This window comes from Bos indicus, chromosome 16, assembly GCF_029378745.1.
Source record: "Bos indicus isolate NIAB-ARS_2022 breed Sahiwal x Tharparkar chromosome 16, NIAB-ARS_B.indTharparkar_mat_pri_1.0, whole genome shotgun sequence".
NCBI classification, from domain to species: Eukaryota; Metazoa; Chordata; class Mammalia; order Artiodactyla; family Bovidae; genus Bos; species Bos indicus.
Genome location: NC_091775.1, coordinates 38,484,840 through 38,508,341, shown reverse-complemented (window position 1 = coordinate 38,508,341; position 23,502 = coordinate 38,484,840). Strand labels below are relative to the sequence as shown.

At 35.4% G+C, this 23,502-nt stretch overlaps 1 protein-coding gene across 4 annotated transcripts in view; it reads left to right on the top strand.

Annotated features, from left to right (window-relative positions):
- KIFAP3 (kinesin associated protein 3) overlaps nt 1–23,502 on the top strand; it is a 150,829-nt gene that overhangs the window by 96,640 nt on the left and 30,687 nt on the right. For all 4 annotated transcript variants that reach the window (XM_070768131.1, XM_070768130.1, XM_070768132.1 and 1 more), the window contains exons 15-18: nt 59–184; nt 4,238–4,336; nt 6,172–6,257; nt 18,369–18,558. In XM_070768131.1, the coding sequence (XP_070624232.1) occupies nt 59–184; nt 4,238–4,336; nt 6,172–6,257; nt 18,369–18,558 (501 nt within the window). The remainder of the gene's footprint in view (nt 1–58; nt 185–4,237; nt 4,337–6,171; nt 6,258–18,368; nt 18,559–23,502) is intronic.

The following is a 23,502-nucleotide window of genomic DNA, read 5'->3' as shown; positions in this document are numbered from 1 at the left end:
AAAAGGATTTGTATCAGGACAGTTCAGTGAAAACTTTCTGTGATGTTCACTTCACTAGGTGCTGCAGAAGATGACCTTGTTTTAGAAGTGGTTATAATGATTGGAACTGTATCTATGGATGACTCTTGTGCTGCGTTGCTAGCCAAATCTGGGATAATCCCTGCACTCATTGAGTTGCTAAATGGTAAATTACAATTTTTCTTATTTTTGTGCTTATATATAAACCCATTATCTACAGTGATAATATATTATCTTGTTGCATTGCTCATCTTATAGCCACTTAAATTATATAGTTAGCAAAATGAATTATTTTTACTAGAATTAGATAGCATAATACCAAATAGCTTTAGGTTGTAAGGTTAAGAATGTTCCTATAAAGTGATTGAGGACCAATTTTATAGATAACTACCCTGCACTTATCAACCTTGAACAGCTAAATATTCTGCCATTTATTCTTTCTGTTGAGCTTTGTCTTGGTTGAATTATATCTTTTTTCTTGCACAAACCCTTTTTTATAATAACTCGATTTCTAATCAGAAAGATTTATTAGGAAGCTAGTTCTAATCATCATATTCCCTCCTGGATCCATATATAGTGTTGTCCTCTAAACTTCCTACAATGAAGAAAATGTTCTCTATCTGCACTGTCCAATACATGTGGCTATTGAATACTTGAAATGTGGCTGTTGGGACTGAGAACCTGGATTTTAAATAAAATTTAAATAAATTTAGTTAGCCACATTGGCTAGGATTACAATATAGGCTAGGAGTTCTAGATAGTCTTCCCCTTACTTTATTTTGCTCTTAAGGACCCAGGTTCATCATTTTCCACTGCATACAAAATTTGTCTGACTCTAAATATATTTTATTAGGGCCAAGTTCTCTAGGACCTTGTTTTATTAGTCTGCTCGGACTGCCATAATAAAATATCACAGACTGGGTAGCTTAAACAACCAAAATACATTTTCTCATATTTCTGGAGGTTGGGAAGTCTATTGAGGTGCCAGCCAATTTGATTCCTGGTGAGGTCTTTTTTCTTGGCTTGCACAAGGCCACCTTTTTATATCCTAACATCCTCATATGGTGGGAGGAGTTGGGCGGAGAGAGGGAGTGAGAGAAAGCACAAGCATACACAAGTGCTCTGGTATCCCTTCTTATAAGGTTACTAATCTTATAGGATTAGGACCCCAGCTTTATGACCTCATTTAACCTTAATTACTTCCTTCTAGCCCTATCTCTGAATATAGTCACATTTGGGTTTAGGGCTGTTTTTAACATACGAATTTTGGAGGGATGCACTTTGGCCCATAGCAGATTTACATTAAAAGTAGCTAATTAGTGTAGAAGTTAAATATGCTAATATGGAAAGCTTAAAAAGACTCTCTAATCTCAGTCTTTCTTGTACCAGATATATATGTATTTTATATTATTTTAATAGTCTTTTTTTGAAGTGTACATAAAGAAAAACACACAAGTTATAGGTATATGTAAAACAGTGAATTTTTAAAATGAGAGTTCTCATGTTATTCCCACTTGTGTAAGTAAATGAATTATTACCAGCACCCTAGAAATTCCTCTTCTGCCATGTCCCAGTCATTGCCACCTTCTCCAGAGGGGTTCTGTTTTTCCTCTTATCACCAATAGCAGTTTTCAACCTTTTAGAAAGAGAATCTAGTTTATTTTGCCCTGTATTATAACTGTGAGATTCATCTTTGTTGTGTACTGAAGTGTTTCCATTTATTGCTTTGTAAATAAATATACTACAATTTTTCCTTTCTAACTATTGGTTCATAGTAGGGTGGGTTTTCTATTTGTTTTTTAAGAGAAAGGGGCTTTTATAAGTAATGCTCCTATAAACATTCTTAAATGTTTCATTTAGTGAACATATTTACTCATTTCTATTAGACACAGACTTAGGAGTAGAAGAGAATATGCATGTATTTGACTAAAAATAATGCCAGTCTGTTTTCCAAAGTAGTTGTGCCAATTTTCAGTCCCTCTAGCAATGTACTCGGAGAAGACAATGGCACCCCACTCCAGTACTCTTGCCTGGAAAATCTCACGGACGGAGGAGCCTGGTAGGCTGCAGTCCATGGGGTCGCTAAGAGTCGGACACGACTGAGCGACTTCACTTTCACTTTTCGCTTTCATGCATTGGAGAAGGAAATGGCAACCCACTCCAGTGTTCTTGCCTGGAGAATCCCAGGGACGGGGAGCCTGGTGGGCTGCCGTCTCTGGGGTCGCACAGAGTCGGACACGACTGAAGCGACTTAGCAGCAGCAGCAATGTACAAAAGTTCCAGTTATTCTACATCACCAACATATTTCAGCATCCAGCCTCTTTAATTGTAGCCTCCATAGTGATACTGCATTGTGATCTTAATTTGTACTTCCTAATAATTAATGTGGAGAAGGAAATACCCACTCCAGTATTCTTGCCTGGAGAATTCCATGGACAGAGGAGCCTGGTGAGCTACACTGTCCATGGGGTCACAGTCAGACATGAGTGAGGGATTATCAATAATTAATGAAATTAGTACCTATTTGTTTACTGGCTGTTATATACGGCAGATAAAGTGAGGTGCCTATTTATTCTTTTGCCCAGTTTTCTCTTCTAAATCTTGAAAAGTTTGATTTGTAAATTCTTTTACATAATCGTTTTTAATGGTCATCTAGAGATAGTGCCTCCATATTTGAAGTATTTCTACAAGTAATATATATGGATTTGCTTTGGTACACCCTTCTCACAGCCAGGAGTTTTCATGTTAGAAGTAATTGAAAGGCTAGGTAATTGGGAGGTGAAACTAAAGACAATGTAGTTGTCATAATGAGAATGAGGATTTTGTAGTGAGCTGGAGAAAGGTGAAACAAAATGACCTGGGTCCTTAAATTGCTATCTCACATTGATTATTACTGAGAGATAAGGTAACAGAGCCAGCTCAGTGTTTTACCATATTTTGATGTTCTCTGACATGTTATCACAGGTAGAGGCTGTATACTAATATTTTTTGGAAATAAATGGATTTTCAAAATTAAAACCTTTGGGGTTAAGTGAGGGAACATTGTATGCCAACAGAGTAATTAATAAAAATTTAACCCAAATAGTCTGAGTGGTACTTTGGTAAATTAGTGAGGAAAATTATTTGGAATGGCTGGACTTTGAAGGAATCACAGTTTATTTCACCCAACTAGTTAGATGCTCTGCTGACCTGTAAATATTTGTCTAACAGATATCACTGAACTGTTGCCAAGAGTTGATGTCAAACTATTAGTAAATCAAATTTCATAACCAGTACCTAAAAATTGTATTTCTATAGTATTTGCCTTTGCCATGAATAATATTAATCAGTGGTCATCTGATATTCTGTTAAAGTCATCTTCTTATGATAATAAACATTTCTTAGTTTGTATGCATGCATAATATTCTTTTTACTAGTATAATTAATTAGAGTGCAGCTAAAGTTACTTTATTGCTTCATGCCAATAATTGAAGTTTAATTTTGTTAACATTATTCAATGAAGAAAAAACCTGTTTATAATAATCTAATTTCTACCAGAAACTTAGGATTTAGAGGGTGTGATTTTTTTTTTTTAAAGAGCCATTTTTGTCCTGTGAGGGCAACATTATAGAGACAAAATAGAACAAGATTTATTTTACAAATTAAAATTATCTGAAGAATTTTTATGAGGGACCAAAAAAAAACCTCCCCACAAGTGGTGGTAAGTTTTGGCATCTCACATTAGAGACTTAGAGGTTAATTTAATGAATTTCTTTATACTTGGTGTCAATATAGCAAAAATTACTATTAAAGCACTATTACTATTCTCTTAAACCTATCTTGTTTCTCAGTTCTTCCTAGATACAGCCTTTTGAGATGAACAGTCTCAAATAGTTTGGTTTGGACTCAGAGATGATATAATTTCTCTCTTGAAAGTCTTATTTTTTATTTTTGTTTTACAAAGTCATAACCTATTTAGTTTAACACCAACCAAAATTAATAAAACTTCTGAAAATAATAATTATGAAATTTTTGACTGATCATCTTATAATTTAGGAAAAAACATTTAAGACATAAATGATGTATGGCAGCCATATATTATAAATAATTTAAACTAACTGTCCTTTACCTGTCTCCTTGTCAACTTTGGTTTTTCTCATTCCCCACTTTTTCCCCTCAATGTTTTTCAGTTTTGTGTATAACTTAGTATTTTTATTTGAAGCTTTCTGTTGCCTTTTAGCTCAACAAGAAGATGATGAATTTGTTTGTCAGATAATTTATGTCTTCTACCAAATGGTTTTCCATCAAGCCACAAGAGATGTCATAATCAAGGAAACACGTATCCTTTCAGTGTTCATCATAAGTAATGACACTTCACATGTTCAGAAAAGATACATTTTTAGGTGTTGGAAATTATAACTTTCTTTACTGCCTCTTTTAGATTCATTGAGGTTTCTATCTTGATTTGAGTTTTCTTTCTTTATCCTTCCCTTTTCCCATACTGTTGTTTATACATTCCATTTCTTTTTATAACATTTTAAAATTAACTATTATTTTGATTATTGCTTTGTAAAAGCCAGTGTTTATTTAGGATTTATGACATGTTAAACCCACTCCAGTATTCTTGCCTGGAGAATCCCATGGACAGAGAAGCCTGGCAGGGTACAGTTCATAGGGTCACAAAGAGTGGAACACGACTGAAGCCACTTAGTAAACACACATAGTATGTTAATGCATTTATTTCATCATTTGCTATTTTTTCCTGAATTCAGTTCCTCTGTTTCTCTATATTGATTTTCTTTTTTTTTTCATTTTGTAACAATATTTAAATTTTTTTATTTTTTTCCTTAATTGATTACATTCTCTTATACTGCTTAGTGAACATCTATAGTAATAAAATGCATCTATATCTGAAAATAACTAGTTTGTCATCTTTAAATATAATTTGGCAGAATATGAAATTTCTAGATTGCCCATTATTTCCCTCATCAGTTTGAAGGTATTTTTCCACCTTTAATTGCTGCCAATTAGAAGTCTATAGTCTACTAATTATCTTTCATAAAGTCTAATGACAATTTATTTTACTTTCCCTTATAAGTGACTTGATCTTTCTGCCAGGAAGACCAAAGGATGTTTCTGGATTTTGTTTTGTTTTTTAAGCCACTATAGTTTTGTTAGAATTTGAGTTGGTATTCATCACCCTTGCTTGGTTTTCCTAAGTATGCAAATACAGTGTTTGTACTTTGTCTTTTTTCTAATTTTAGGAAAGTTTTCTTGAGTTGTAGTTTATAGTATTTGTTTTGTTCTATTGCCATGATTGTTTTTAGGATTCCTATTATGTCGGATCCTCTTTGCCTACCTTTAATATCTGTCATTTTGTAATCTTTTTCATCTCTTTTCATCTTTTTAAATTTTACAGATTTTCTTCTTTTTTGCCTTCTATTTAACTTAGAGTTTATCTGCTGCTTTTATTTATTCTTGTATTACTATAAACTTAGTTTTAATATATCTGAAATGATTTTTAGTTATTTCCTGAATTACTTCTCTGAGTTTTGTAATTCTGATTCCTGTTATTCTTTCATATATATGTGTGTGTGTATGTGTGTGTGTGTATGTGTATATATATATATATTATTTTCTTAAATTCTTTTCTTTTTAAAAAATACTAGAGTTATATGAAATTATCTTATGTTCTCTCTTCCTTATAATAACCATATCCATATATGTGATTTTTTGTTGTTGTTGACTTGATTGACAGTGATTCTTTTCCTTTATTGTGTGAAATACTTTGTATGTGAGTTTCTGTTTGAAATTAATTTTTCTGAACTTTTAGGAGGGTCAAATCAATGAAGAAAGTTTTACAGCCATGCAGCTCGGGAGCTTCTTCTTTAGTTACTTTCATAATTTTCATGTTTTCAAAAGTATGACCTTATACATTCTAAGATTTACTGGCTCATTTTCTTGCCCATTTTTATCTTATTTTTTTCCTTTATCATCCCTGTTTTTCAAATAGATGAAACATTAGATTTTTTTGGTCACTTTGTATTAATGATTGTGTTTTAAAATTTAAAGTTAGATTTCAGATTAATATTTGAATTTGGAGAAATGCAGAATTCTCTAACATGATTGAACAACCTCAATATCAGTTTATATCTTTAACCACTTTTTACATAGAGGCTCCAGCATATCTCATAGATCTTATGCATGATAAAAATAATGAAATCCGAAAAGTCTGTGATAATACATTAGATATTATAGCGGTAAGTAATTTTTCTTCCTACCAAAAGTATAATAGTCTTTATTTTATGGAATGAAAGAGCCATTGTACACCTGTTTAGAACTTTGCCTTCAGTGTACAGTTAGCATGAGTTTGTATTTTGGTAAAGCTCAGAAAATGAAGTGATACTAAATTCATTTTTTAATTGCAGTATGGTTGATTTACACTGTTACATTAATTTCTGCTGTACAGCAAAGTGATATATATGCATGCATTCTTTTTTATATTCTTTTCCATTATGTTTTATCATAAGATATTGAATATAATTCCCTGTGCTATACAGTAGGACCTTGTTGTTTATCCATTCAATGTATACTAGTTTGCATCTGCTAACCCCAAACTCCCACTTTATCCCTCTCCCACCCCTCTACCCTCTGACAACCACAAGTCTGTTCTCTATGTCTGAGAGTCTATTACTATTTTGTAGATAAGTTGATTTGTGTCATAGTTTAGATTCCACAAATAAGTTGTGTCATATGATATTTGTCTCTCTGTTTTTTACTGACTTCACTTAGTATGATTATCTCAGTCCATCCATGTTGCTGCAAATAGCATTATTTATTACATTTTATTTTTTATGGTTGAGTAACAATGGCACCCCACTCCAGTACTTTTGCCTGGAAAATCCCATGGATGGAGGAGCCTGGTAGGCTGCAGTCCATGGGGTTACGAAGAGTTGGACACGACTGAGCGACTTCACTTTCACTTTTCACTTTCATGCACTGGAGGAGGACATGGCAACCCACTCCAGTATTTTTGCCTGGAGAATCCCAGGGACGGGGGAGCCTGGTGGGTTGCTGTCTCTGGGGTCGCACAGAGTCGGACACGACTGAAGCGACTTAGCAGCAGCAGCAACAGTATTCCCTTAGGGGCTTCCCAGGTGGTGCTAGTGGTAAAGAACCCACCTTCCAATGCAGGAGGTACAAGAGATGTGGGTTCAATCCCTGGGTGAGGAAGATCCCCTAGAGGAGGACATGGCAACCCACTCCAGTATTCTTGCCTGAAGAATCCCCATGGACAGAGGAGCCTAGCAGGCTACAGTTCATAGGGTCGCAAAGAATCAGACATGACTGAGCAAACCAGCAGCAGCAGCAGTATTCCAGTGTATATTTGTACCACATCTTTATCCATTCATCTGTCAATGGATGGATAGGTTATTTCCATGTCTTGGCTATTGTGAATAGTGCTGTTATGAATATGGGGTGCATGTATCCTTTTGAATAATAGTTTTATCCAGATATATGCCCAGGTGTGGGGTAGCTGGATTATATGGCAGCTCAATTTTTGCTTTTTTGAGAAACCTTCATACTGTTCTCCATAGTGACTACACCAGTTTACATTCCCACCAACAGTGTAGGAGAATTCCCTTTTCTCCACACCCTCTCCAGCGTTTGTTATTTGTAGATTTTTTTTTTAATGATAACATTCTGACTGGGGTAAAGTGGTGCTTCATTGTAGTTTTGATTTGCATTTCTCTGATAATTAGTGATGTTGAGGATCTTTTCATTTGCCCATTGGCTATCTGTTTGTCTTCTTTAGAGAAATGTCTGTTTAGGTCTTCTGCACATTAAATTCATTGTTTAAACATTATTAAAACCTTTGGCTTTCTACTTTTGGGCAGGGGTTGCTTACTTAAAGAGATTTTATACATATTCAAAGTTTTATATCTGGTCTACATGTCATCTCAGAATCACTTGTTTTCCAGAAAAATTATTGCAGAGAAGCAGGGAGGTTGATGACAGTCTTGCCAAAACTCAACACCATCAACTTTACAGTTTGGTCATTAAATTTTTTTTTAATAAAATAGAATCTCATAAGTAAGTCTTTGATAAATTTTGTTGTATACATTGACTTGTTTTACAAGTTGTTTTGGAATGATGTTAGTTCACTTCAGTCGCTCAGTCATGTCTGACTCTATGTGACCCCATGGACTGTGGCACACCAGGCTTCCCTGTCAATCGCCAATTCCCAGAGCTTGCTCAAACTCATGTCCATCCAGTTGGTGATGCCATCCAACCATCTCATCCTCTGTTGTTCCTTTCTCCTCCTGCCTTCAGTGTTTCACAGCATCAGAGTCTTTTCCAATGAGTCAGTTCTTCACATCAGGTGGCCAGAGTATTGGAGCTTCAGCATCAGTCCTTCCAATGAATATTCAGGACCGACTTCCTTTAGGATGGACTGGTTTGATCTCCTTGGTCCAAGGGACTCTCAAGAGTCTTCTCCAACACCACAGTTCAAAAGTGTCAATTCTTTGGTGCTCAGCTTTCTTTATGGTCCCAACTCTCATATCCATACATGACTACTGGAAAAACCATAGCTTTGACTATACAGACCTTTGTCAGTAATGTCTATGCTTTTTAATATGCTGTCTAGGTTTGTCATAGTTTTTTTTCCCAAGAAGCAAGAGTCTTTTAATTTCATGGCTGCAGTCACCATCTGTAGTGATTTTGGAGCCCAGAAAAATACAGTCTGTCACTGTTTCCATTGTTTCCCCATCTGTTTGCCATGAAGTGATGGGACTGGATGACATGATCTTAGTTTTTTGAAAGTTGAGTTTTAAGCCAGCTTTTTCACTCTCCTCTTTCACTTTCATCAAGAGGCTCTTTAGTTCCTCTTCACTTTCTGCCATAAAGGTGGTGTCATCTGCATATCTGAGGTTATTGATATTTCTCCCTGAAATCTTGATTCCAGCTTGTGCTTTATCCAGTCTGGCATTTTGCATGGTGTACTCTGCATATAAGTTCAATAAGCAAGATGACAATATACAGCAGTACTCCTTTCCCAATTTGGAACCAGTTCATTGTGCCATGTCTGATTCTAACTGTTAGAACTGTTTGGAATGATGAAACACCCCCAAATTTTAATGTTTTTCATAACTTTAGAAATTTTAAAAGTATATGTCACTGTTAAGAATTTGATCAGAGGGATAATGAGTCCTGCATTAGAAACTTGCTCACTTTGCAGACTTTTCTTCAGACTTTGTGCTGCCCTTCCACCTAGACTTGACCCTTGTACCTGGGATGTGCTAGACACTACCTTTCTTTGAATATATTTTTCGCTTGTAACATACACACATAGGCAATCTCGTTCCTTCTTTGGACTCTATTTACACTATTTATTTTGACTGACCCTGTAAAAAATTTCTGGAATATAACCTGCTCGGTCGTTTTCAACTTAAGTGTTTCAAAACTATCAGCTGAGCCACCAGGGAAGTCCAAGAATACCGGAGTGGGTAGCCTATCCCTTCTCCAGCAGATCTTCCCAACCCAGGGATCAAACTGGGGTCTCCTGCATTGCAGGCGGATTTTATCAGCTGAGCTACCAAGGGAAGCCCCTTAAAAGGATCAGAATAGAAGTTTATAAAGAATCAATTAATAACGTCCTTGAAATCCTCTAGGTTGGCATTTCTGCTAGTGATTTCATTACAAAATCAGATAATCAACAGGTACTTTCTGGTCAGTCTCCTACATTTTAGTTCAGAAATTCATGTTTATTTGGTATCATCTGATTTTTGGATTTGACCAATATATCTTTACTGGTTTAAAACTAAATCAGTACACTGACATTTTAGCTTTGATATATAAATTAAAATAGAGAAGCTTTATGTATTAAACCTTTGTTTAACCAAGATGTTTCAACACATAAGCCACTGGTCACAGGGTTTATGAACAGTTTCATGGTTCTTGTACTATTTTGTAGGAGATCACTAATGTCATTGTTGTATATAAAGTATATAGTGTAATAGTAAGAAACTTCCTAAAATTCTATATCTGATTATCTTACCTTAAGCAAGAAGAAGAGAAATGTCAGTCTGTTATGAATTGCCTTTATCATACTTTTAAAATTACCTTATTTTGAGAAGAAGTGATGGAAAGTAAAAATACATTTAGATGTTTGTATTAGATAGGTTTGGCTAAGAATGTAAGTTAGTGGTAGGTAGTTCCAAAATACCAGCTTAGTCTTATAAAAATATTTATTGTAAAATATGAATATGTTTCTTATAAGATAAAATTCTCATTCCCAGTATTTCTAAGCTCTGGGCTCAAGTCTCTGGGCTCAAGTCTCTGATCTTAAGTAGGAGTTTTCCCCACCCTCCATCTTCTGTCCTAGCTCCCTCTTTCTCTCTAGAATCCACATTTTGAAAAAAATCTCTAAATATTACTTCCTCCATTTTTTCATTTCCCCATCTTTCCTACCTTCCCCTTTCTCTTTTCTACCAGTTCTTCCTCTGCATCCATTACTCCATTGAAATGGTGCTTATAAAAGTCATCTGGACCTTCATGTTTTGAAATCCAATGAACATTTTTAGTCTTCATTTTACTTTGTTGATCCTACGTTCCTTGCAAGGACTTGTAAATTTTGGTCAGAGTTAAAATGTAAACTCAACAAAGAAAATTATTTTAGATTATTACATTTATAAAAAGTCTTGTGAATAAGAGGAAATCCAAGAATAATAATCAGTGAAATGAAACTGGTGATATATCAGCTACCTATATATATAGTTCCCTAAAATGCTATCTGATCATGTGAGTTAGTATAAAACAAATTGAAACAAGTAATCTGAAGGTTTACTTAATCTCTCTACATCAGACTTATAAAGTATGTATTTAATATGCTGCCAAGCAATTTTAGATTGTTTCATTTCATACTTTGGAAAACTTAAAAGTCTAAAACGTTATTCAAAAATATCAAAGCTGTTAAACTGAGACCATTTAAAGATATTCACATTTTAATCATGAGTGTGATCTGGAAGTCCTATCCTGTGCTACTGCATCAACTGAGTCATAGTTATAGCTGGATTTCTTAGAAGAGAAGTCCAATACAGCGGGTAGATGGACACCAGACTTTGGAAACATCCCATATTCTGTTTGAAGAATGTTGCTTTACCTTTCTGTACTATACACCTATAGGATCCGAGGCCCTGGCTCAATTTTAGCTTGTCAATAGGAAACTGTACCAGGAGGAGCAACGTCTTCTTGAAACATTTTTTTTCCTCAGTTGAATAGGGATTCTGGTCTTAGATTCAACCTTTGACCTTTATGAGGTGGCAGCTTGACCCTATAGAGTACTGCATTTAGAATACAACTGATTCTAGTTCTCTCACCTGCTGAATAATCTCAGGCAATTTATTTAACTTTTTGAAGATCTAGTTTACATTGATACTTCTGAAGATTAAAGAAATTAGAGAAAATATATACGAAGCATCTACCACAAGGAAAGTAATGACCAACCTAGATAGCATATTCAAAAGCAGAGACATTACTTTGCCAACAATGGTTCGTCTAGTCAAGGCTATGGTTTTTCCTGTGGTCATGTATGGATGTGAGAGTTGGACTGTGAAGAAGGCTGAGCGCCAAAGGATTGATGATTTTGAACTGTGGTGTTGGAGAAGACTCTTGAGAATCCCTTGGACTGCAAGGAGATCCAACCAGTCCATTCTGAAGGAGATCAGCCCTGGGATTTCTTTGGAAGGAATGATGCTAAAGCTGAAACTCCAGTACTTTGGCCACCTCCTGCGAAGAGTTGACTCATTGGAAAAGACTCTGATGCTGGGAGGGATTGGGGGCACGAGGAGAAGGGGGCGACAGAGGATGAGATAGCTGGATGGCATCACTGACTCGATGGACGTGAGTCTGAGTGCACTCCGGGAGTTGGTGATGGACAGGGAGGTCTGGCGTGCTGTGATTCATGGGGTCGCAAAGAGTCGGGCACAACTGAGCGACTGATCTGATCTGATCTGATCTGACCACATGATGGCCACTTGATATGTTTTGTTCAAACTCAACCAAAATTCAATCCTAGTTGTGACATTTATATATAGATTAAAAATCTGAATCAACATTTCCTTTCCTTAGTGAAATGAAAGTCATTCAGTCATGTCCGAGACTGTGATCCCATGATCACTCTTTGTGATCTAGCCTCTCAGGCTCCTCTATCCATGGAATTCTTCAGGCTGGAGTGGGTTGCCATTTCCTTCTCTAGGCAATCTTGCTGACCTAGTGATTGAACCTGGGTCTCCTGCATTGCAGGCAGATTCTTTACCATCTGAGCCACCTGTACAGTTAATCATTTACATTATTTTCTGTTCATTTTGACTGTTAAAATGATCTGGGAAGATAATCTGTTCACAGTTTGGGTTTTAAGTATGGAAAGTTATTTGGAATATATGTTTTGGCCAGGCATAGTTATATTTGTAGTTTACTTTAGGATTGTCTTGCCAAATGGCTCAATTTGGCATTTTAAGACTTCATGTCAAAGAAGTTAACTGAATAGTACAGTTTACTGAAAGATCTTGATTAGTACAGTGTAGAAAAATAGGGAACTACCTATGCTAGTGTAGAGGTGCTTCATGTGTTCAGTTACCCATGTTCTGAATCTATGTTGACTCAGTTGAATTTGGACTCAGTTTATCAGCTAACCTCAGACCAAAGTTTTTTCCTGGCTTACTGGGCCTCCTTTTTTGGGAGAAATTTGAGGAGTGGGCCATTTTAATGCATCATTAAAAGTTTCTCAGGTTCACCTGGGACGTTGCTGCCATTCTTTAGATTTTTGAGCTTAGACTCAATTACTGATCACAACTCAGGGTGCTATTTGCTTGTCCCACATCTTTTTAAAGAGTAAAACAAGAGAGAATGGGCTTAATTTGAAACAGGAGAAACATTGATTAGACACAGCAAAGATGATGAAACACTGGGAATAGACTGTCAAGGGATAATATGAAGTCTTGTCCAATTAACATTAATAACAGCTAAATAACCAACTTTCTAAAATTGTTTGTTAGAAACCTACCTAGAATGAAAGCAGATGATCTCTTAAGATGTTTTTATCTATAGATTTTGATTCTTGAGTATTTTCACCATAGCTATAGTCTATAATAATAAAAAATAAAATAGAGTAGGAGTATTTATAGCTTAAGGCAATTTATCTTTAAGAAAACAAACTTCTTGCACTCAAGACAAACATCATGAAATAATACTAAGAAAAATTAGATGCCATGCAAGCCTTAGGGAAATATGCCATCTGCAGCAAAGTGTTTGTCCTCCAAGTTATGCAAATGTTATTTTACACAGGTGGTAAAGTGTTTAATATACAGTATTTAAGCCCAAGCCGTCAATTAGTGAATTGAAACAGATATATGTTCATAGTACTTTCTCCATCATAGAGGACTGTGTGATTGATGATGCAGTCTCTGTGGTCTCATCAGCAAATTGTCACAAGTCTGACTAGGCCTTACATTTAACTTTGGGAGGTTGGGAATGGGGTAGTTGCAGAAAGGAAAAGAGAAGCAAGGAGAGAGAAGCCTAGCTTTCTCGTCTTCCAAAGCAATCATGCAGCAATTGACAACTGTCTTTTCTCTTCCAAGCCTTGGGAATTATCAAGGGAAGAACAGAATCCTCTATACATAGAGAGCTTCTGAAAACCCAATTAGATTGTTATACCTCAGTATTCCTTCAGCTTTGTATGAAGTATTTGAGAACCTCAAATTCCTCCCCAATTAATAAATGATTTCCTCCCCTGACATTACTGGGTTGTCAGCCATCTTATACATGTTTAGTAAGCACATACTATGTTCCAAACACTAAAGCTGACGCTGAAAATTAAAGGCAACATGAAATCTCTACTGCTAAGTCGCTTCAGTCGTGTCCAACTCTGTGCGACCCCATAGACGGAAGCCCACTAGGCTCCCCTGTCCCTGGGATTCTCCAGGCAAGAACACTGGAGTGGGTTGCCATTTCCTTCTCCAATGCATGACAGCGAAAAGTGAAAGTGAAGTCGCTCAGTCGTGTCCGACTCTTAGTGACCCCATGGACTGCAGCCCACCAGGCTCCTCCGTCCATGGGATTTTCCAGGCAAGAGTACTGGAGTGCCGTGCCATTGCCTTCTCCGATGAAGTCTCTAGAATATAAAAATTTGCAATCTGGATACCAGGATACTGTTGTCTAGACACGAACTGACCTTTTAGGAGCAGTACTACCACATGGCCCTATCAATAGATCCTCTGTACTAATGGCAAATTGTATCTACAGGTTGTTTGTGGGAATGTGCCTAGGTTCTCTGGTAAGACTGATGTCTGTTGTCTTTCCAGCCAGCCACAGGCTACGTGTGGTTTGATACTAACAGAGGTTTATGTCACTGAGATTTTGAATGGCAGCCTTTTACTTTTAATAACTCTTAATTTTGACCATTGGCAAATTGTGTGTATTATAATAATCTGGAATTATTTCAAACTAGGAAAACAAGGTGCCTTCTTCATTCTAGGATAGAAACAATTATATCTAATAAGACTGGCATATTGAAAGGAAATAAACTAATGTATGCTTGCATTAACTTCTAAGACATCAATTGTTTGTTACAGTCTCCACAAAAATTATCAGGGCAAGTCTGTGTCAGACGGGAAAGGTGGGTTTATTAATAAACTTCCAGCAAGGAAAACCACTTCTGAAAATGTCATACAACATCTTGAAAAGGAAAGCTATAGAGAAATTTTCATAGGGTTAGCTTTAAAACTCAGGTTATTTCAGGAGAGGATGTCAAAGGCATGGAATGGATAGGAATTGGTAAAATGAATAAAATACTTACTTTAAATTAGCTTGCAGGTTGGTGATGGCACAGAGCAGGGATTTTCGAGTGAGTTGTCAGAAACTTCTAAAATGTTCTTTCCAGAGTGGGTGGAGTTCATTCCTGTTTGTTTTACAGCCTTCACAAATTTTCATTTCTCAGATTTGTAAGTTTGTTGTGTATTCTCAATTCCATACAATCAAATTGGATTTTGTGAGATAAACCCAGTTGGGTTTAGTGTTTAGTCTTCTTTTGGAGTTCTTTTTTATATTGCAGAAATGTATGGTTTTTCCTAGTTAGAATTTACATGTGTGTGTATCTGTGTGTATATATACATACATGTGTATGTGTGCATGCATGCATACTAAGTCACTTCAGTCGTGTCCAACTCTTATGCAACCCTGTGGACTGTAGCCTGCCATGTTCCTCTGTCCATGGGAGTCTCTAGGCAAGAATACTGGAGTGGATTGATATGTCCTCCTCATACACACACACACACACACACACACACGTACACACACACGTGTGTGTAGTCCCTGCCAGTATTATGCATGTTACTATATTGGTTTCTTAATTGTCAGCAGTTGGATTTAAAAAAAGTATAATATGAAAGAAACGTTATGGTTTCTCACTTAAATAAATTTCCTTTAGTTATATCTTTTACTTTTGGGCATCGTGGCTCAGAGGGTAAAGCTTCTGCCTGCAATGCAGGAGACCTGGGTTCGATCCCTGGGTCAGGAAGATCCCCTAGAGAAGGAAACAGCAACCCACTCCAGTACTCTTGCCTGCAAAATCCCATGGAAAGAGAAGCCTGGTAGACTACAGTCCATGGGATCGCAAAGAGTCGGACACGACTGAGTGATTGCTTGCCTTGCCTTTGAAGTGATATTACACAGATAAGCCTCCTCAGTGCTTTAAACAGAGTTGAAGAGATAATTTTACTTTGAGGTCTGGTTAGAGAATGCCATAGTCAAGACTAAAGGGCAACTTTTGGGACAGTACTACTGAGAAGTAGGTAGTATGTGCATAAAAATCAACAACTCTATTATGTATGTGTGTTTTATTACGTGTATATCTGTGTATACATATCATTGGAAAGAAGTATTTTCTAACATATAAAAGGCATCTTTTTAGCAGCTAATAGCATAACCTTAATGAGCAACTCAATTACTCTAGATCTGCTTTAATTTAGTACGAAGAATTGTATTAAATAAACCATATTACATTCTCAATTAGGGGGCTGCCACATTAAAGGAGAAAGAGAAATCTGTTTTCCATCAGTTACATTAGAACACAAAGCAGATCTATGTAGTTCTATGTTACCCTATAGTGTGTTAATCAGATACAAGGTGTGACGGAAGCCAGTGACAAAAGAGTTTTCCTGATAGTGAACAGGCTCTGATAATAGGCTGGTTAAGGCTTCATAACGTTTCAGTGGTTAAGTAGTAAACAAAATGATATAGGACTTCAAAAAGGATGGCACATTCCACCTAAAATCAAGCCATAAGTCTTTAGTGATGCTTTGGAGTTTTTGAAAACTAGTGCTTAAGATAATAATGTCACGACCTGAGAAGAGAAGAAAATAAAAGATGAGGCATGTTTACTTTTAAATACAAGACAAACTAAAGTTCCATAGCAAGGATGTTAGGGTGCACTCCTTGTGAAAAGAAGCATTTCAAAAATGAAGCAAAAGAACTATTTTTCTAGAGTATTTCCACAATAGCTTGATAAATTTGGATGACATTTCTTGGCTGTGTTTGAGCTATGACATCTGAGTTCCCAGAGTTATTTTCTGATGATGAAGAGGTAGTGGTGTAAGAGGAAAGTAGAGATTTGGGGGAGAGGGGTTAAAGGGAATTGGTTTTAATTGATACATGTTGAATTTCTTTAATTTCTGATACTATGTATTCATTTAGAATTGCTATGTAATTTTTAAAAGATGAACTCCATATATTGCTGCTGTTCTTCAGTTTGGCAGATGGATAGTTATTTCGACAGCTTTATGAAGTAATGGTATTAATCATTGATTTTTATTTAAAGAACATTAGGACTTGAATAAACATTAGATTTGATTTATAATTAAAGAATCTGAGACCAAAAGATACTGAAATATTTTTACAAAGTTGCATACTTCTGTTAGTATCAAACCTAGAAGGAGAACCCAGGATAAGACCTGGGTTCTTATCCAATGTTCCTTGTGTTATACCATACCAGATGATTAGTATCTATAAATTTAGAATCTAAGACATAAAGAAACTATGACTTTGCCATGATTACTAAGCTAAATTCATTGAGGATAGAAACAGAAGATAGCTGAGGGTAGGGATTTCAGAATGCTGATCTGTGGGGGTACAAGTTTCAGAGTTGTGCACTATAGAACACACAGCATGACAGCTGACACTGCTAAGAGATATACCAATAATGTGAAATTTCAAATTTAACAAGAAAAATTTTGATAATAATAATTACATTTATTATAAAATTTCAGACTTCTTCTTACATCCCAGAAATTTATTCTGTGATGACAGTTTTTGATTTGAGCCTTACTTAGCTTTGAATGAAAATTGCTCAGCATTTAAAGTTATTGTAATCATTTCAACTACTGGAGGACAATAGTATTGCCTGGAACCTTTCCAACTTAAAAAAAAAAAAAAGTATAAACAAAAGTGTTAAAGATATGACAGAGGAATTTAATACTAAGGAACCTGTGATTAGAATGACAAGAAATACCAGAAGTCTTTTTTCCAAGTAATCCATGGTACTGTCCAGTGATTTTTAAGTGAATATACTTGTCAGAAGTAGCCATAGCCGGTGAAGCTAGATAGGTTCAGCTGTAGCTTTTCTAATATTTATAACTTGTCTACTTGTCCTTCAGAAACACCCACCAATGAACTTCTCTGTGAACAGATGTTACAGATACAGTGAATAAGCCACTGTTTTGCTCCTCAAGAGTTCATTGCCAAACAGGAGATATTTAAAGAAATAATTATGACCAAATAAGACATTATTATTCTGTTGTTGAAACAGAATTGAATTAAATTCTATTTGTTTTTTTGTAGTAAACCATTTCAGTTTTTAGGAGAAATACTTTAATGTTGCTTTTTTTTTTTTTTGGCTAGTGAAAATGTTATCTAAACAAAAAGATATAGCAAAAGATATAATTTTAATGCTTAACCACCTGTCATTAGTGCCACATAATTATAGTCACAAAACTATTTGGAAGTTTAAGTCAGGCTGCTTACGTAAATTCTAGTGATACTTAGATAAAGAATTTGTGAAATTTGAACTTTTCTAGTTTTTGCCATCAGCAGTAGCAATTGGTAATCCAAACAGAGATGTCTTTAATATATGTAATAAATTGATTTCTATTGATTATTGTATACATTATTCCAAAAAGGTAATTTTAATGTTTCTTCTAACTGAAACAAAAGCCCCCTCAAATTCTCTTCTTGTAAGATAAAATTACTGCTATCTGAGTATCAAAGAAATTCCTTCATAAACTTATAAAAAATGATTGACTATTTGTTTACAATAGGAATATGATGAAGAATGGGCCAAGAAAATTCAGAGTGAGAAGTTTCGCTGGCATAACTCTCAGTGGCTGGAGATGGTAGAAAGTCGTCAGATGGATGAGAGTGAGCAGTACTTGTATGGTGATGATCGAATTGAGCCATACATCCATGAAGGAGATATTCTCGAGAGACCTGACCTTTTCTACAGCTCAGGTAAGATGATAACCAAGACAAAAATAAATACTTTTAATGTATGCTATAGGTGTTTTTTGTCTGCCACCTTGCTCATTCCCAAGCTTTATAAGCACTTCTTTTAGTATGTAAATGGTCTTCTGCTAATGATTTTAGACATAATATCAGTACACACCAAGCAAACCTATTAACTCATCATTATTTTTTTCCAAGATAGTCTTTGATGTGATCTCCATTAAAAAGGCTGTAACAAGGAAAATTAAAACAAGGAAAATTGCCCTTAATTTATTACTTTCTAGAATGTATAACTTAAAATGACATCTTTAAGATTTACTACTGTTTGAAAATGTGGTATTTTTCTCTATTCTGTATTTATTTAAATATATAGTTTACTAATTTATGTTTTATTTTCCAGTGTATTTAATTTTAACAGTCTCATTTTGCCATGGTTTTGGTTTAGTTGGGGCTTCCCTCATAGCTCAGTTGGTAAAGAATCTGCCTGCAATGCAGGAGACCCCGGTCCAATTCCTGGGTCAAGAAGATCCACTGGAGAAAGGTTAGGCTACCCACTCCAGTGTTCTTGGACTTCCCTTGTGGCTCAGCTGGTAAAGAATCTGTCTGCAATGCAGGAGACCTGGGTTTGATCCCTGGGTTGGGAAGATCCCCTAAAGAACAGAAAGGCTACCCACTCCAGTATTCTGGCCTAGAAAATTTCATGGACTGTATAGTCCATGAGGCCACAAAGAGTCAGATATGACTGAGTGACTTTCACTTGCTTTAGTTTTGAAATAGTAACCCTTATTTGATTCTCTGATTGGGAAGATGTAGACAGTTTATAACAATAGTTTTTTTCATTCTACACTGTGCTAGTATTTTCAAGGTAAAATTTAATTTTTACATGAATCTTACATTTATTATACCCCTGTTGATTGTGCCATCCTTCCTTTGTCCAGGGATTCTGTACTTAGAGCCTAAGTTGTTGCATATTCTGCCTTCTAATGTGTTGTACTATTGCCAATATTAATTACTTTATTGAACTCATTTAGTTGAAGAGATGAAGGAAAGGATTTCTAAGATCTGTAGTAGGTTGGAAATAAAAGGCATTGAAAGTAATTGTATCTGAATAAATGGCTCACTTTTTTTTCCTACTATGTAGTCATTCATATGTTTTCATAATTGTATGCTCTGCATATTGCCCATAAGGCTGAATTATTTTTATATTTGATTTAAGGTACTTCAGTCCTGGAAAGTTGGTACTTTACTTTCAAAATTAAATAGATTTCTTCCTAACTGAACTTAACAGTAGTTATGAAATCTGCTTTGTGTTTCAGCCCAGATGGAGTAGATCATTAATTTCAACTAACCAGAATTTCTTAGTTCAGTAATGGCAAGCAGCTGTTCCTTACCTAGTGAGATCGTCATGAAGTAAAATAATGTAAAATATATGTGATATGAATTTTTTGATAATAGAAATCAGAATTTCTTAGAATCATGTTTCTTGCTTTGAAAATTGATAGCTACTTTTCAGTGTGAATCAATGAGCAGTTTCCAAAAACGAATAAAGCTTTTAACCACCTCAGTATTTAACTTTGTTGTTTCAATACATTAGCTTCTGAACAGATTTCTAAAAAATTATTCCTTTTTTCCAAAATCAATTCATTTAAATTAACCTCTTAAAATGAAAATCATAACATTTTTCTGTGAGATACAATTGAAATCTACAGTTTAAGCTTTGTGAGAAATCTAAATTGTACATCTTTTTATATATCTAAATTTAGAAACAGCCACAGCTAATGGAAAAATAAATTGAAGCATTTGAGGAGTGAAATGTTATCATTGGATAACCTCGTGGTGGTTGTTTTTTTACACCTGTAGCCTGAATATGGTAGACACTTGACAGCAAGGATTACATTGATATAGTTCTCATATCAAGGCATCTGTACTCTTTATCTACTTTATTTTTCATAAATAGTTCATCAACTAAAAGAATCTCTGTGGTATTCTTGATATGTGTCATGGAAACCCAGATAGTGGTAGTTTCTTGTCTTTTATTATGTACAATTGTATCTTCAGAAACATCAGAAATTTGTAATACTAAAGATTTATTTAGATGCTTGAGCCATCTTATTTGTCTCTGAGTTTCCGTGAAACTTAGGGCTGCTTCTGATAAAGGCAACTTTAGTAGTTTTTCAACCACAGAAGTTAAGCTAAATGGCCAGTAATACCCTGGGCTTATCTTTTATTAAAAAATGAAATAGTATTTGCTACTTCCTAGTCAATAACCTCAGATGCAGATGACACCACCCTTATGACAGAAAGTGGAGAGGAACTAAAGAGCCTCTTGATGAAGGTGAAAGAGCAGAGTGAAAAAGCTGGCTTAATACTCAACATTCAGAAAACAAAGATCATGGCATCTGGTCCCATCACTTCATGGCAAATAGAAGGGGAAACAATGGAAACAGTGACAGACTTTATTTTCCTGGGCTCCAAAATCACTGCAGATGGTGACTACAAGCCATGAAATTAAGACTCTTGCTCCTTGGGGAAAAAAAGCTATGACAAACCTAGACAGCATATTAAAAAGCAGAGATATTACTTTGCGAAAAAGGTCCATCTAGTCAAAGCTATGGTTTTCCCAGTAGTCATGTATGGATGTGAGAGTTGGACCATAAAGAAGGCTGAGCACTGAAGAATTGATGCTTTTGAACTGTGGCGTTGGAGAAGACTCTTGAGAGTCGCTTGGACTGTATGGAGATCCAACCAGTCAATCCTAAAGGAAATCAATCCCGAATATTCATTAGAAGGACTGATGCTGAAGCTGAAGCTCCAATACTGATGCGAAGAGCTAACTCATTAAAGAACACCCTGATGCTGGGAAAGATTAAAGGCAGGAGGAGACGGGGATGACAGAGGATGAGATGATTAGATGGTATCACCAACTCAATGGACATGAGTTTGAGCAAGCTCTGGGAGATGGTGAAGGACAGGGAAGCCTGGCGTGCTGCAGTCAATGGGGTCGCAAAAAGTCAGACATGACTGAGCAACTGAACAACAATTTCCTGGTCATTAGTATTGCCTTCTGTATTTTCCAACAGTTAAATATGTCAAAACGTATGTTTCTTTCTTGCCATTTTTTTAAAAATGAATCTTTGTTTTGTTATAGGAAATAGGAATATATTTAACATCTTTATAATTACATTATTTTTTTTTAGTCTAAATTAATTGTGGTTGTAGTTACTAATTCCCTTCTATTATGAAATTGCTGCTGTTTGCTTTAATACTTTTACCCACAGAGGAAGTATAATCTGTAAACCTGTATTGCTATTCTCATTGTTGTTCAGTCACTAAGTCATGTTCAACTCTTAGCGACTCCATGGACTATGGACTTTGATTCCTTGTTGCTATCTTTGAACCAGTGAGGTAAAGTAGAAGCCTGAGAAGGACACTCCTGAATTTATTTGAATACATGATTTCAGTCAACAATGCATAATTCTTTTCCAGTATTTCTATAAAAGAATTATTAATTTCGGATACAGAATACTGAGAAACAGATAGTTCCAAAGAAGTTAAACTGCTTGTATTGAAGATTTAAGATATAATTTAACTTCTATACTTCATTCTAATGAAGAATGATTACTCATACATTCAGTTCAGTTCAGTTCAATTGCTCAGTCGTGTCCGACTCTTTGCGACCCCATGAATTGCAGCACGCCAGGCTTCCCTGTCCATCACCAACTCCCGGAGTTCACTCAAAACTCATGTCCATTGAGTTGATGATGCCATCCAGCCATCTCATCCTCTGTCATATCCTTTTCCTCCTGCCCCCAATCCCTCCCAGCATCAGAGTCTTTTCCAATGAGACATGAGAGTTACCTAAATTTTGTCAAGTCATTAAAGGACAGTGTACAAGGTGTAGTTTATTGAATGAATTGCAGTGTCTTAAAATTATTAGAAATTAAGTTCAGAAGTATAAATTTACCCTTTTTTATTCACATAGTATCAGGCTTATTTTATTACTAAACTGTATTCTAGGCCTATAAAATTTATTAAACTAGGTATATTCTGGGTTTAAAAATTTCTGGCTGAATCTTTAAACTCAAGTTTTTTGGTTTTTTTTAGTATCATCTCTGTTTGATAAAATCCCTGTTTGTAGCTTCCTGTATTCCATTTATCCTTTTTACTCATTTTTCCCTTTGACAACAATGAGAACTTTGAATCAAAATGAAGATGTTGAGAATTTAACAGTAGTTTTTCATTTAATTTCTTCCTCATCTGGTTCACCTCACTAGATCATGTTTCATGTAATATAAACTTGTAAAGTATAATTCAGGTATTTTTATTTGGTTGTATTTTTATCTGAGTGTTATATTTCTGAGTGTTAGAATCTTTTATTCTCTGGCATGCTGAATATCTTTGTATTCATTTTCAACGTGTGGTATACATTTTATTTTGACATTTTACTTTGCTTTGTTCCTCTAAAATTGGCAGATTTCATAAAACCTGATCTGTAATTATTTGGTTTTAATTTAACAGAGAAACCTGTTGATTTTTGCAGTGTTAACCTTGTTAATTTTAGCCAGACCTTAACAGAGTCTTAGATGGATAGAAAATAATTTTTTTAGCTGCTTAACTTTCAATCTGTGGTGTCTTGGCATTCCCATAATTTTGTTTTTGTAACTTTTTTGTGTTTAGCTGGTCTTTTGGTTTATAGAATTTTCAGCTTTTAGAGGGCACAGAAACTAGACCAAATATTACACACTTTTAAGCTTCCTCTTAAGTATTTTAAATTTCCTAAAGTAATAAGGTAAATACCAAAGGTATGATTAACAATTCAACAACTAAATACCAATACAAGTCTTTAATATATGGTATACAGCAAATAGTGAAAGTCACTCAGTCATGTCTGACTCTTTGTGACCCCATGGACTATACAGTCCATGGAATTCTCCAGGCCAGAATACTGGA